We start from the raw sequence: 13903 nt of genomic DNA, 5'->3' as shown, positions 1-13903 counted from the left end.
TCTGTGCTCCTCCTCCTTGACCTGTCCTCTGCCTTCTACATTACTCTGTGCTCCTCCTCCTACACCTGTCCTCTGCCTTTTACATTACTCTGTGCTCCTCCTCCTAGACCTGTCATCTGCCTTCTACATTACTCTGTGCTCCTCCTCCTAGACCTGTTGTCTGCCTTCTACATTACTCTATGCTCCTCCCCCTAGACCTGTTGTCTGCCTTCTACATTACTCTGTGCTCCTCCTTCAAGACCTGTCCTGTCTTCTACATTACTCTATGCTCCTCCTTCTAGACCTGTCCTCTCCCTTCTACATTACTCTGTGCTCCTCCTCCTAGACCCATCATCTGCCTTCTACATTACTCTGTGCTCCTCCTCCTAGACCCATCATATATCTTCTACATTACTCTGTGCTCCTCCTCCTAGACCCATCATCTATCTTCTACATTACTCTGTGCTCCTCCTCCTAGACCCGTCATCTATCTTCTACATTACTCTGTGCTTCACCTTCTAGACCTGTCCTCTACCTTCTACATTACTCTGTGCTCCTCCTCCTAGACCCGTCATCTATCTTCTACATTACTCTGTGCTCCTCTTCCTAGACCAGTCATCTATCTTCTACATTACTCTGTGCTCTTCCTTCTAGACCTGTCCTCTGCCTTCTCTATTACTGTGTGCTCCTCCTAATCCTGTCCTCTGCCTTCTACATTACTCTGTGCTCCTCCTTCTAGACCTGTCCTCTGCCTTCTACATTACTCTATGCTCCTCCTCCTAGACCTGTCCTCTGCCTTCTACATTACTCTGTGCTCCTCCTTCTAGACCTGTCCTCTGCCTTCTACATTACTATGTGCTCCTCCTCTTAGACCCATCATCTATCTTCTACATTACTGTGTGCTCCTCCTCCTAGACCCGTCATCTATCTTCTACATTACTGTGTGCTCCTCCTTCTAGACCCATCATCTATCTTCTACATTACTCTGTGCTTCACCTTCTAGACCTGTCCTCTACCTTCTACATTACTCTGTGCTCCTCCTCCTAGACCCGTCATCTATCTTCTACATTACTCTGTGCTCCACCTTCTAGACCTGTCCACTGCCTTCTACATTACTCTGTGCTCCTCCTTCTAGTCCTGTCCTCTGCCTTCTACATTACTCTGTGCTCCTCCTTCTAGACCTGTCCTCTGCCTTCTACATTACTCTATGCTCCTCCTTCTAGTCCTGTCCTCTGCCTTCTACATTACTCTGTGCTCCTCCTTCTAGTCCTGTCCTCTGCCTTCTACATTACTCTGTGCTCCTCCTTCTAGACCTGTCCTCTGCCTTCTACATTACTCTATGCTCCTCCTTCTAGTCCTGTCCTCTGCCTTCTACATTACTCTGTGCTCCTCCTTCTAGTCCTGTCCTCTGCCTTCTACATTACTCTGTGCTCCTCCTTCTAGACCTGTCCTCTGCCTTCTACATTACTCTATGCTCCTCCTCCTAGACCTGTCCTCTGCCTTCTACATTACTCTGTGCTCCTCCTTCTAGACCTGTGCTCTGCCTTCTACATTACTCTGTGCTCCTCCTCCTAGACCCATCATCTGCCTTCTACATTACTCTGTGCTCCTCCTCCAAGACCCGTCATCTATCTTCTACATTAAGCTGGTGTCACACACAGCGACAACGACAACGACGTCGCTGCTACGTCACCATTTTCTGTGACGTTGCAGCGACGTCCCGTCGCTGTCACTGTGTGTGACGTCCAGCAACGACCTGGCCCCTGCTGTGAGGTCGCCGGTCGTTGCTGAATGTCCAGCTTCATTTTTTGGTCGTCACTCTCCCGCTGTGACACACACATCGCTGTGTGTGACAGCGAGAGAGCGACGAAATTAAGCGAGCAGGGAGCAGGAGCCGGCGTCTGGCAGCTGCGGTAAGCTGTAACCAGCGTAAACATCGGGTAAGCAAGGGAAGACCTTTCCCTGGTTACCCGATATTTACCTTCGTTACCAGCCTCCGCCCTTGCTGCCAGCGCCGGCTCCTGCTCTGTGCACATGTGGCTGCAGTACACATCAGGTAATTAACCCGATGTATACTGTAGCAAGGAGAGCAGGGAGCCAGCGCTAAGCATTGTGCGCGGCTCCCTGCTCTCTGCACTGTGACATGTAGCTGCAGTACACATCGGGTTAATTAACCCGATGTGTACTGTACCTAGGAGAGCAAGGAGCCAGCGCTAAGCGCGGCTCCCTGCTCTCTGCACATGTAGCACAGCGACGTTATGATCGCTGCTGCGTCGCTGTGTTTGACAGCTAAGCAGCGATCATAACAGCGACTTACAAGGTCGCTGTTACGTCACAGAAAATGGTGACGTAACAGCGACGTCGCTGTCGCTTAGTGTGAACCCAGCTTTACTCTGTGCTCCACCTTCTAGACCTGTCCACTGCCTTCTACATTACTCTGTGCTCTTCCTTCTAGACCTGTCCTCTGCCTTCTCCATTACTGTGTGCTCCTCCTCCTAGACCTGTCATCTATCTTCTACATTACTCTGTGCTCCTCCTCCTAGACCCGTCATCCATCTTCTACATTACTGTGTGCTCCTCCTCCTAGACCTGTCCTCTGCCTTCTACATTACTGTGTGCTCCTCCTCCTAGACCCGTCATCTATCTTCTACATTACTCTGTGCTCCTCCTCCTAGACCCGTCATCCATCTTCTACATTACTGTGTGCTCCTCCTCCTAGACCTGTCCTCTGCCTTCTACATTACTGTGTGCTCCTCCTCCTAGACCTGTCCTCTGCCTTCTACATTACTCTGTGCTCTTCCTTCTAGACCTGTCCTCTGCCTTCTCCATTACTGTGTGCTCCTCCTCCTAGACCTGTCCTCTGCCTTCTACATTACTGTGTGCTCCTCCTCCTAGACCTGTCCTCTGCCTTCTACATTACTCTGTGCTCTTCCTTCTAGACCTGTCCTCTGCCTTCTACATTACTCTGTGCTCCTCCTCCTAGACCCGTCATCTATCTTCTACATTACTCTGTGCTCCTCTTCCTAGACCAGTCATCTATCTTCTACATTACTCTGTGCTCTTCCTTCTAGACCTGTCCTCTGCCTTCTCTATTACTGTGTGCTCCTCCTAATCCTGTCCTCTGCCTTCTACATTACTCTGTGCTCCTCCTTCTAGACCTGTCCTCTGCCTTCTACATTACTCTATGCTCCTCCTCCTAGACCTGTCCTCTGCCTTCTACATTACTCTGTGCTCCTCCTTCTAGACCTGTCCTCTGCCTTCTACATTACTATGTGCTCCTCCTCTTAGACCCATCATCTATCTTCTACATTACTGTGTGCTCCTCCTCCTAGACCCGTCATCTATCTTCTACATTACTGTGTGCTCCTCCTTCTAGACCCATCATCTATCTTCTACATTACTCTGTGCTTCACCTTCTAGACCTGTCCTCTACCTTCTACATTACTCTGTGCTCCTCCTCCTAGACCCGTCATCTATCTTCTACATTACTCTGTGCTCCACCTTCTAGACCTGTCCACTGCCTTCTACATTACTCTGTGCTCCTCCTTCTAGTCCTGTCCTCTGCCTTCTACATTACTCTGTGCTCCTCCTTCTAGACCTGTCCTCTGCCTTCTACATTACTCTATGCTCCTCCTTCTAGTCCTGTCCTCTGCCTTCTACATTACTCTGTGCTCCTCCTTCTAGTCCTGTCCTCTGCCTTCTACATTACTCTGTGCTCCTCCTTCTAGACCTGTCCTCTGCCTTCTACATTACTCTATGCTCCTCCTTCTAGTCCTGTCCTCTGCCTTCTACATTACTCTGTGCTCCTCCTTCTAGACCTGTCCTCTGCCTTCTACATTACTCTATGCTCCTCCTCCTAGACCTGTCCTCTGCCTTCTACATTACTCTGTGCTCCTCCTTCTAGACCTGTGCTCTGCCTTCTACATTACTCTGTGCTCCTCCTCCTAGACCCATCATCTGCCTTCTACATTACTCTGTGCTCCTCCTCCAAGACCCGTCATCTATCTTCTACATTAAGCTGGTGTCACACACAGCGACAACGACAACGACGTCGCTGCTACGTCACCATTTTCTGTGACGTTGCAGCGACGTCCCGTCGCTGTCACTGTGTGTGACGTCCAGCAACGACCTGGCCCCTGCTGTGAGGTCGCCGGTCGTTGCTGAATGTCCAGCTTCATTTTTTGGTCGTCACTCTCCCGCTGTGACACACACATCGCTGTGTGTGACAGCGAGAGAGCGACGAAATTAAGCAAGCAGGGAGCAGGAGCCGGCGTCTGGCAGCTGCGGTAAGCTGTAACCAGCGTAAACATCGGGTAAGCAAGGGAAGACCTTTCCCTGGTTACCCGATATTTACCTTCGTTACCAGCCTCCGCCCTTGCTGCCAGCGCCGGCTCCTGCTCTGTGCACATGTGGCTGCAGTACACATCAGGTAATTAACCCGATGTATACTGTAGCAAGGAGAGCAGGGAGCCAGCGCTAAGCATTGTGCGCGGCTCCCTGCTCTCTGCACTGTGACATGTAGCTGCAGTACACATCGGGTTAATTAACCCGATGTGTACTGTACCTAGGAGAGCAAGGAGCCAGCGCTAAGCGCGGCTCCCTGCTCTCTGCACATGTAGCACAGCGACGTTATGATCGCTGCTGCGTCGCTGTGTTTGACAGCTAAGCAGCGATCATAACAGCGACTTACAAGGTCGCTGTTACGTCACAGAAAATGGTGACGTAACAGCGACGTCGCTGTCGCTTAGTGTGAACCCAGCTTTACTCTGTGCTCCACCTTCTAGACCTGTCCACTGCCTTCTACATTACTCTGTGCTCTTCCTTCTAGACCTGTCCTCTGCCTTCTCCATTACTGTGTGCTCCTCCTCCTAGACCTGTCATCTATCTTCTACATTACTCTGTGCTCCTCCTCCTAGACCCGTCATCCATCTTCTACATTACTGTGTGCTCCTCCTCCTAGACCTGTCCTCTGCCTTCTACATTACTGTGTGCTCCTCCTCCTAGACCCGTCATCTATCTTCTACATTACTCTGTGCTCCTCCTCCTAGACCCGTCATCCATCTTCTACATTACTGTGTGCTCCTCCTCCTAGACCTGTCCTCTGCCTTCTACATTACTGTGTGCTCCTCCTCCTAGACCTGTCCTCTGCCTTCTACATTACTCTGTGCTCTTCCTTCTAGACCTGTCCTCTGCCTTCTCCATTACTGTGTGCTCCTCCTCCTAGACCTGTCTTCTACCTTCTACATTACTCTGTGCTCCTCCTCCTAGACCCGTCATCTATCTTCTACATTACTCTGTGCTCCTCCTCCTAGACCCGTCATCCATCTTCTACATTACTGTGTGCTCCTCCTCCTAGACCTGTCCTCTGCCTTCTACATTACTGTGTGCTCCTCCTCCTAGACCCATCATCTATCTTCTACATTACTCTCTGCTCCACCTTCTAGACCTGTCCACTGCCTTCTACATTACTCTGTGCTCCTCCTCCTAGACTTGTCCTCCGCCTTCTACATTACTGTGTGCTCCTCCTCCTAGACCCATCATCTATCTTCTACATTACTCTCTGCTCCACCTTCTAGACCTGTCCACTGCCTTCTACATTACTCTGTGCTCCTCCTCCTAGACCCGTCATCTATCTTCTACATTACTCTGTGCTCCTCCTCCTAGACCTGTCCTCTGCCTTCTACATTACTCTATGCTCCTCCTTCTAGACCTGTCCTCTCCCTTCTACATTACTCTGTGCTCCTCCTCCTAGACCCATCATCTGCCTTCTACATTACTCTGTGCTCCTCCTCCTAGACCCATCATCTATCTTCTACATTACTCTGTGCTCCTCCTCCTAGACCCGTCATCTATCTTCTACATTACTCTGTGCTCCACCTTCTAGACCTGTCCACTGTCTTCTACATTACTCTGTGCTCTTCCTTCTAGACCTGTCCTCTGCCTTCTCCATTACTGTGTGCTCCTCCTCCTAAACCTCTCTTCTACCTTCTACATTACTCTGTCCTCCTCATCCTAGACTTGTCCTCTGCCTTCTACATTACTCTGTGCTCCACCTTCTAGACCTGTCCACTGCCTTATACATTACTCTGTGCTCTTCCTTCTAGACCTATCTTCTGACTCCTACATTATGTTGTTCCCCTGGCCGCTGACAGCAGACAGAGACAGAGTCGTGCAATGAGAATCAACTTGGGTGAACCTCTGAGTTCAGTGCCGTAACACATTCAGTAGTGCGAGGCCCGCAGTTGTGACGTCAGAGGTTCACCCGAAGTTCACCCGAGTTCATTCTCATCACGCGGCTCTGTCTCTGTGACCCAGCCTGAAGGACTCCAGCTGTGACCAGTAATCACCTGAGTGAAGGTACCGCTGATCGCGCGGTTCACTTCAGTCACTCGAGTGATTTGCGGTCACAGGTGGAGGACTCCAGCTGTGGCCCGGGTAACCTGAGTGACGTCACCGCTGACTGACTCACTTCACTTGCTGCGTGGAGCTCACAGCAAGCAGTCTTGTTCTATGGCCGCTCGTTATGAGTGTCAGATGTAGCAGTGTTGGAAGCATTGTGGGAACTCGTGTGGATTATGTTGAACCTGGAGGGGTGTTTGGGGGGTTAATAAAGTGGTGAAAGTGGGTGTTTTTTTTTCTTTTATTTCAAATAAACAGGAACACAGAAAAATCCTTTATTTACTTTCACTTACAGATTAGTAATGGGGGGTCTCATAGATGCCTGCCATGACTAATCTAGGACTTAGTGGCTGCTATGGGCTGCCATTAACTCCTTGTTACCCAGATTGCCACCACACCAGAGCAATCGGTATGAGCCAAGTAAAGTTCCGGGACAGTTGCATCTAATGGATGCGGCAATTCCGGGCGGCTGATATTTTTAGGCTGAGGGGTTCCCAATAACTTCGGTCTCCCAAACCTGAGAATACCACTCCCAGCTGTGAGGCTTTATCTTGGCTGGGTATCAAAATTGAGGGGGACCGCAAGCCATTTTTTTTCATTTATTTTACTTCACGACATAGACCCGCCCATCGGCGGCTGTGATTGGTTGCAGTGAGACAGCTGTGGGGGCGCGTCTGACTGCAACCAATCATAGGCGTCGGTGGGCGGGAGAAGCAGTGAATATGAGATGAACCTAATGAGCGTCCGGCACTTTCAGAAGCAGGAGAGGCCGTGGAATCAGTGTGACAGCTGTGCAGCGCCGCGCCGGTGATCGGTGAGTATGAAGGAGGGGGACAGAGAGAGAGAATGGAGGAAAGTTGGTGACCTGCGTTTTTGTTGACAAGAACGGATCCAAAATGCAAAAATAATTCAGCGCAAACGCACAGCTAAACATTTTGTTTGCGTTTTGGGTAGAAAATGTTCACAAAATGCAGTGAAGAAGGGACACGGCGCAATCAAAACGCTGCCCATAAAAAGCAACGAGTGGACGGCAATTCTGACCTCATAGACTTTGCTGGGAAGCACAACGCATGCATCTGTCAATGACACGCTGCAGTTTAAAACGCAACCAAACGCAGGAAAAACGCAACGTGCGCACATGGCCTTACAGTGACTCCCGCACCCACACTACCTCCTCATCACGCCCTCTGTGCTGCAGACCCTCAAGGCTCCGTCCTGGGACCCCTTCTCTTCTCCAGTTATAACCTTTGGCCTGGGACAAGGCGTACAGTCCCATGGCTTCCGGTGCCTTCTATCCGGCACTCAGATCTACCTCTCGGGGCCAGTTGCCCTCTCTGTTGTCCAGAATATCGTTGCGTCCATCAGCCATGTCATCTTGTCATCTTTCCGCCATCGCACTCATGTCCGCACCAGATCTCTCCCGGTAAATGACAGAGCGCCTGATTTAGGTGTCATCACGTTGGAGACTGATCTCACCCGTGGGGCGAGATGTGCAAATTATGGCAGAAATCTTCCACATCCTTCTAGCTGAAGATGACGAGGAGCATGAAGAGAGAGTTTGTGCAGAAATGTTCTGGCGCTATGAAGAGTGTCAGCTTCTGCCCAAGCTGCTGCAGAACACCTTCATGAGCCGTCGATATCACTGTGTGGACTGTTCCTGCCATCTAAAAAACTGGATTCCGAAGCCTCCAGGAAAGGAGCAAGAAGCAGCGAGGCAGCGGAGCATGTTCCTAGATCTGATCGCACCCGCCGACGTCTCAACCGACGACGTCTCACCCGACGACGTCTCACCCGACGACGTCTCACCGCGCTTCCGCACATAATGCGGCTCCCGTGGTTGTCACGAGAAACGGGTACCACCAAATCCAGGAGGCAGATACTGGTAATCCACGTCTTTTATTCACAAAGAAGATCCAGGTTTCAAGGCTTGCAGCCCCTTCCTCAGGATTCTCCTGTCACTGATGTGTCCTGAGGAAGGGGCTGTGACCCTTGAAACGCGTAGACCTGGATCTTCTTTGTGAATACAAGACGTAGATTTGGTGATGAGTGCGGCCTGACACCCGTTTCTCCTGACAACCACCATTTCTAATCCTCTCGGGGCTGCAGCTTTCACCTTGTGACTGGCACAACCCCCATAGGTGAGATTTTCCCTTATTCTTCCTCTTGGTTTTTACCAGTTAAGACCCTATTTGCGCTTTTTGTCCACAGTTTCCTTTTTACTTCTAATAATGCGACCCCCAACATTTCAGAGCAAAGTGTCCTTGTGTCCTCAGACTGCATCAAGAAAATCGGATCTACAGGTCTGCGGGACCTCAACAGCAAACCGCAGGTCGGCAACACAATGCTTCACTTATCATGTCTTATCCTCCACTCCCCTCCAGAGCTGCACTCATCACTACTCTGCTGCTACATCAGGTCTAATCCTCCAGTCACCTCCAGAGCTGCACTCACTATTCTGCTGTTACATTGTCTTATCCTCCACTCCCCTCCAGAGCTGCACTCACTATTCTGCTGTTACATTGTCTTATCCTCCACGCCCCTCCAGAGCTGCACTCACTATTCTGCTGCAGCATTGTGTCTTATCCTCCAGTCACCTCCAGAGCTGCACTCACTATTCTGCTGATACATTGTGTCTCATCCTCCTGAGCTGCAGTCACTATTCTGCTGCTACATTGTGTCTTATCCTCCAGTCACCTCCAGAGCTACAGTCACTATTCTGCTGCTACATTGCGTCTTATCCTCCAGTCACCTCCAGAGCTGCACTCACTATTCTGCTGTTACATTGTCTTATCCTCCACTCCCCTCCAGAGCTGCACTCACTATTCTGCTGTTACATTGTCTCATCCTCCTGAGCTGCAGTCACTATTCTGCTGCTATATTGCGTCTTATCCTCCAGTCACCTCCAGAGCTGCAGTCACTATTCTGTTGTTACATCATGTCTTATCCTCCAGTCACCCCCAGAGCTGCAGTCACTATTCTGCTGTTACACAGTGTCTTATCCTCCAGTCACCCCCAGAGCTGCAGTCACTATTCTGCTGTTACACCGTGTCTTATTCTCCAGTCACCTCCAGAGCCGCAGTCACTATTCTGCTGTTACATGTGTCTTATCCTCCAGTCACCTCCAGAGCTGCAGTGAAGTTGGAGAATTGTGGGAAGATATTCAGGATTTCAAATACGGTATAACACATTTCTGCATCCCCGCTTTTTGCCACCAGGTGGCACCACCTCTGCTTACTCCAGCCCAGGTGATAACTGTGCACCTTCCCCCGAAACACTGGCCAGAAGCGTGTGCGGCCGGAGGAGCAACTGCAGGACACGCCCCCTGGTGGTCAGCAGCGCCACGGATATACGCCCCCTGGTGGTCAGCAGTGCCATGGATATACAGTCTGCTGCAGACAGTGGGGGTCTCGGGGCTCTGCTGCAGACAGTGGGGGTCTCGGGGCTCTGCTGCAGACAGTGGGGGTCTCGGGGCTCTGCTGCAGACAGTGGGGGTCTCGGGGCTCTGCTGCAGACAGTGGGGGGTCTCGGGGCTCTGCTGCACACAGTGGGGGTCTCGGGGCTCTGCTGCACACAGTGGAGGTCTCGGGGCTCTGCTGCAGACAGTGGGGGTCTCGGGGCTCTGCTGCAGACAGTGGGGGTCTCGGGGCTCTGCTGCAGACAGTGGGGGTCTCGGGGCTCTGCTGCAGACAGTGGGGGTCTTTGCCTCTGCTGCAGACTGTGGGGGTCTCAGGGCTCTGCTGCAGACAGTGGGGGTCTCGGGACTCTGCTGCAGACAGTGGGGGTCTCGGGGCTCTGCTGCAGACAGTGGGGGTCTCGGGGCTCTGCTGCAGACAGTGGGGGTCCCGGGGCTCAGCTGCAGACAGTGGGGGTCTCGGGGCTCAGCTGCAGACAGTGGGGGTCTTGGGGCTCTGCTGCAGACAGTGGGGGTCTCAGGGCTCAGCTGCAGACAGTGGGGGTCTCTGCTGCAGACAGTGGGGGTCTCAGGGCTCTGCTGCAGACAGTGGGGGTCTCAGGGCTCTGCTGCAGACAGTGGGGGTCTCAGGGCTCTGCTGCAGACAGTGGGGGTCTCGGGGCTCAGCTGCAGACAGTGGGGGTCTCGGGGCTCAGCTGCAGACAGTGGGGGTCTCGGGGCTCAGCTGCAGACAGTGGGGGTCTCAGGGCTCTGCTGCAGACAGTGGGGGTCTCAGGGCTCTGCTGCAGACAGTGGGGGTCTCAAGGCTCAGCTGCAGACAGTGGGGGTCTCTGCTGCAGACAGTGGGGGTCTCAGGGCTCTGCTGCAGACAGTGGGGGTCTCTGCTGCAAACAGTGGGGGTCTCTGCCTCTGCTGCAGACAGTGGGGGTCTCAGGGCTCTGCTGCAGACAGTGGGGGTCTCAGGGCTCTGCTGCAGACAGTGGGGGTCTCTGCTGCAGACAGTGGGGGTCTCTGCTGCTTTCTCACCTTTCTCTCCATGTGCCTCTGGGTTCTGGTTCTGTCGCTTCTCTTGGGTCAGGACACATCACACATGCGCAACCAGAGGCAGCGTCTGACAATAGCGGCTGATTCCACCGACTCAGGGAGCGTCACACAATATACTGTGCATTATACACAGACACAAGGGAGCGTCACACAATATACTGTGCATTATACACAGACACAAGGGAGCGTCACACAATATACTGTGCATTATACACAGACACAAGGGAGCGTCACACAATATACTGTGCATTATACACAGACACAAGGGAGCGTCACACAATATACTGTGCATTATACACAGACACAAGGGAGCGTCACACAATATACTGTGCATTATACACAGACACAAGGGAGCATCACACAATATACTGTGCATTATACACAGACACAAGGGAGCGTCACACAATATACTGTGCATTATACACAGACACAAGGGAGCGTCACACAATATACTGTGCATTATACACAGACACAAGGGAGCGTCACACAATATACTGTGCATTATACATAGACACAAGGGAGCATCACACAATATACTGTGCATTATACACAGACACAAGGGAGCATCACACAATATACTGTGCATTATACACAGACACAAGGGAGCGTCACACAATATACTGTGCATTATACACAGACACAAGGGAGCATCACACAATATACTGTGCATTATACACAGACACAAGGGAGCATCACACAATATACTGTGCATTATACACAGACACAAGGGAGCATCATACAATATACTGTGCATTATACACAGACACAAGGGACCGTCACACAATATACTGTGCATTATACACACACAAAGAAGCGTCACACAATATACTGTGCATTATACACAGACACAAGGGAGCGTCACACAATATACTGTGAATTATACACAGACACAAGGGAGCGTCACACAATATACTGTGCATTATACACAGACACAAGGGAGCGTCACACAATATACTGTGCATTATACACAGACACAAGGGAGCGTCACACAATATACTGTGCATTATACACAGACACAAGGGAGCGTCACACAATATACTGTGCATTATACACAGACACAAGGGACCGTCACACAATATACTGTGCATTATACACAGACACAAGGGAGCGTCACACAATATACTGTACATTATACACAGACACAAGGGAGCGTCACACAATATACTGTACATTAGACACAGACACAAGGGAGCGTCACACAATATACTGTGCATTAGACACAGACACAAGGGAGCGTCACACAATATACTGTGCATTATACACAGACACAAGGGAGCGTCACACAATATACTGTGCATTATACACAGACACAAGGGAGCGTCACACAATATACTGTGCATTATACACAGACACAAGGGACCGTCACACAATATACTGTGCATTATACACAGACACAAGGGACCGTCACACAATATACTGTGCATTATACACAGACACAAGGGAGCGTCACACAATATACTGTACATTATACACAGACACAAGGGAGCGTCACACAATATACTGTGCATTAGACACAGACACAAGGGAGCGTCACACAATATACTGTGCATTATACACAGACACAAGGGAGCGTCACACAATATACTGTGCATTATACACAGACACAAGGGAGTATCACACAATATACTGTACATTATACACAGACACAAGGGAGCGTCACACAATATACTGTGCATTAGACACAGACACAAGGGAGCGTCACACAATATACTGTGCATTATACACAGACACAAGGGAGCGTCACACAATATACTGTGCATTATACACAGACACAAGGGAGCGTCACACAATCTACTGTGTATTATACACAGACACAAGGGAGCATCACACAATCTACTGTGCATTATACACAGACACAAGGGAGCGTCACACAATATACTGTGCATTATACACAGACACAAGGGAGCGTCACACAATATACTGTGCATTATACACAGACACAAGGGAGCGTCACACAATATACTGTACATTATACACAGACACAAGGGAGCGTCACACAATATACTGTGCATTATACACAAGCACAAGGGAGCGTCACACAATATACTGTGCATTATACACAGACACAAGGGAGCGTCACACAATATACTGTGCATTATACACAGACACAAGGGACCGTCACACAATATACTGTGCATTATACACAGACACAAGGGAGCGTCACACAATATACTGTACATTATACACAGACACAAGGGAGCGTCACACAATATACTGTGCATTATACACAAGCACAAGGGAGCGTCACACAATCTACTGTGTATTATACACAGACACAAGGGAGCGTCACACAATATACTGTGCATTATACACAGACACAAGGGAGCGTCACACAATATACTGTGCATTATACACAGACACAAGGGAGCGTCACACAATATACTGTACATTATACACAGACACAAGGGAGCGTCACACAATATACTGTGCATTATACACAAGCACAAGGGAGCGTCACACAATATACTGTGCATTATACACAGACACAAGGGAGCGTCACACAATATACTGTGCATTATACACAGACACAAGGGACCGTCACACAATATACTGTGCATTATACACAGACACAAGGGAGCGTCACACAATATACTGTACATTATACACAGACACAAGGGAGCGTCACACAATATACTGTGCATTATACACAAGCACAAGGGAGCGTCACACAATATACTGTGCATTATACACAGACACAAGGGAGCGTCACACAATCTACTGTGCATTATACACAGACACAAGGGAGCGTCACACAATCTACTGTGCATTATACACAGACACAAGGGAGCGTCACACAATATACTGTACATTATACACAGACACAAGGGAGCGTCACACAATATACTGTGCATTATACACAGACACAAGGGAGCGTCACACAATCTACTGTGCATTATACACAGACACAAGGGAGCGTCACACAATCTACTGTGCATTATACACAGACACAAGGGAGCGTCACACAATATACTGTACATTATACACAGACACAAGGGAGCGTCACACAATATACTGTGCATTATACACAAGCACAAGGGAGCGTCACAGAATATACTGTGCATTATACAC

At 50.0% G+C, this 13903-nt stretch overlaps 1 protein-coding gene across 1 annotated transcript in view; it reads right to left on the bottom strand.

The window, feature by feature from the left end:
• SMARCD3 (SWI/SNF related BAF chromatin remodeling complex subunit D3) overlaps window positions 1-10943 on the bottom strand; it is a 339857-nt gene extending 328914 nt beyond the window's left edge. Inside the window, exon 1 of the mRNA XM_075315941.1 lies at window positions 10817-10943. Within this exon, the coding sequence (XP_075172056.1) occupies window positions 10817-10828 (12 nt within the window). The 5' untranslated portion in view covers window positions 10829-10943. The remainder of the gene's footprint in view (window positions 1-10816) is intronic.
• Window positions 10944-13903: the final 2960 nt, after the last annotated feature.

This window comes from Anomaloglossus baeobatrachus, chromosome 6, assembly GCF_048569485.1.
Source record: "Anomaloglossus baeobatrachus isolate aAnoBae1 chromosome 6, aAnoBae1.hap1, whole genome shotgun sequence".
Classification (NCBI taxonomy): domain Eukaryota; kingdom Metazoa; phylum Chordata; class Amphibia; order Anura; family Aromobatidae; genus Anomaloglossus; species Anomaloglossus baeobatrachus.
The sequence above is the reverse complement of the archived record's forward strand: the minus strand, read 5'-3'. Positions and strand labels throughout refer to the sequence as shown.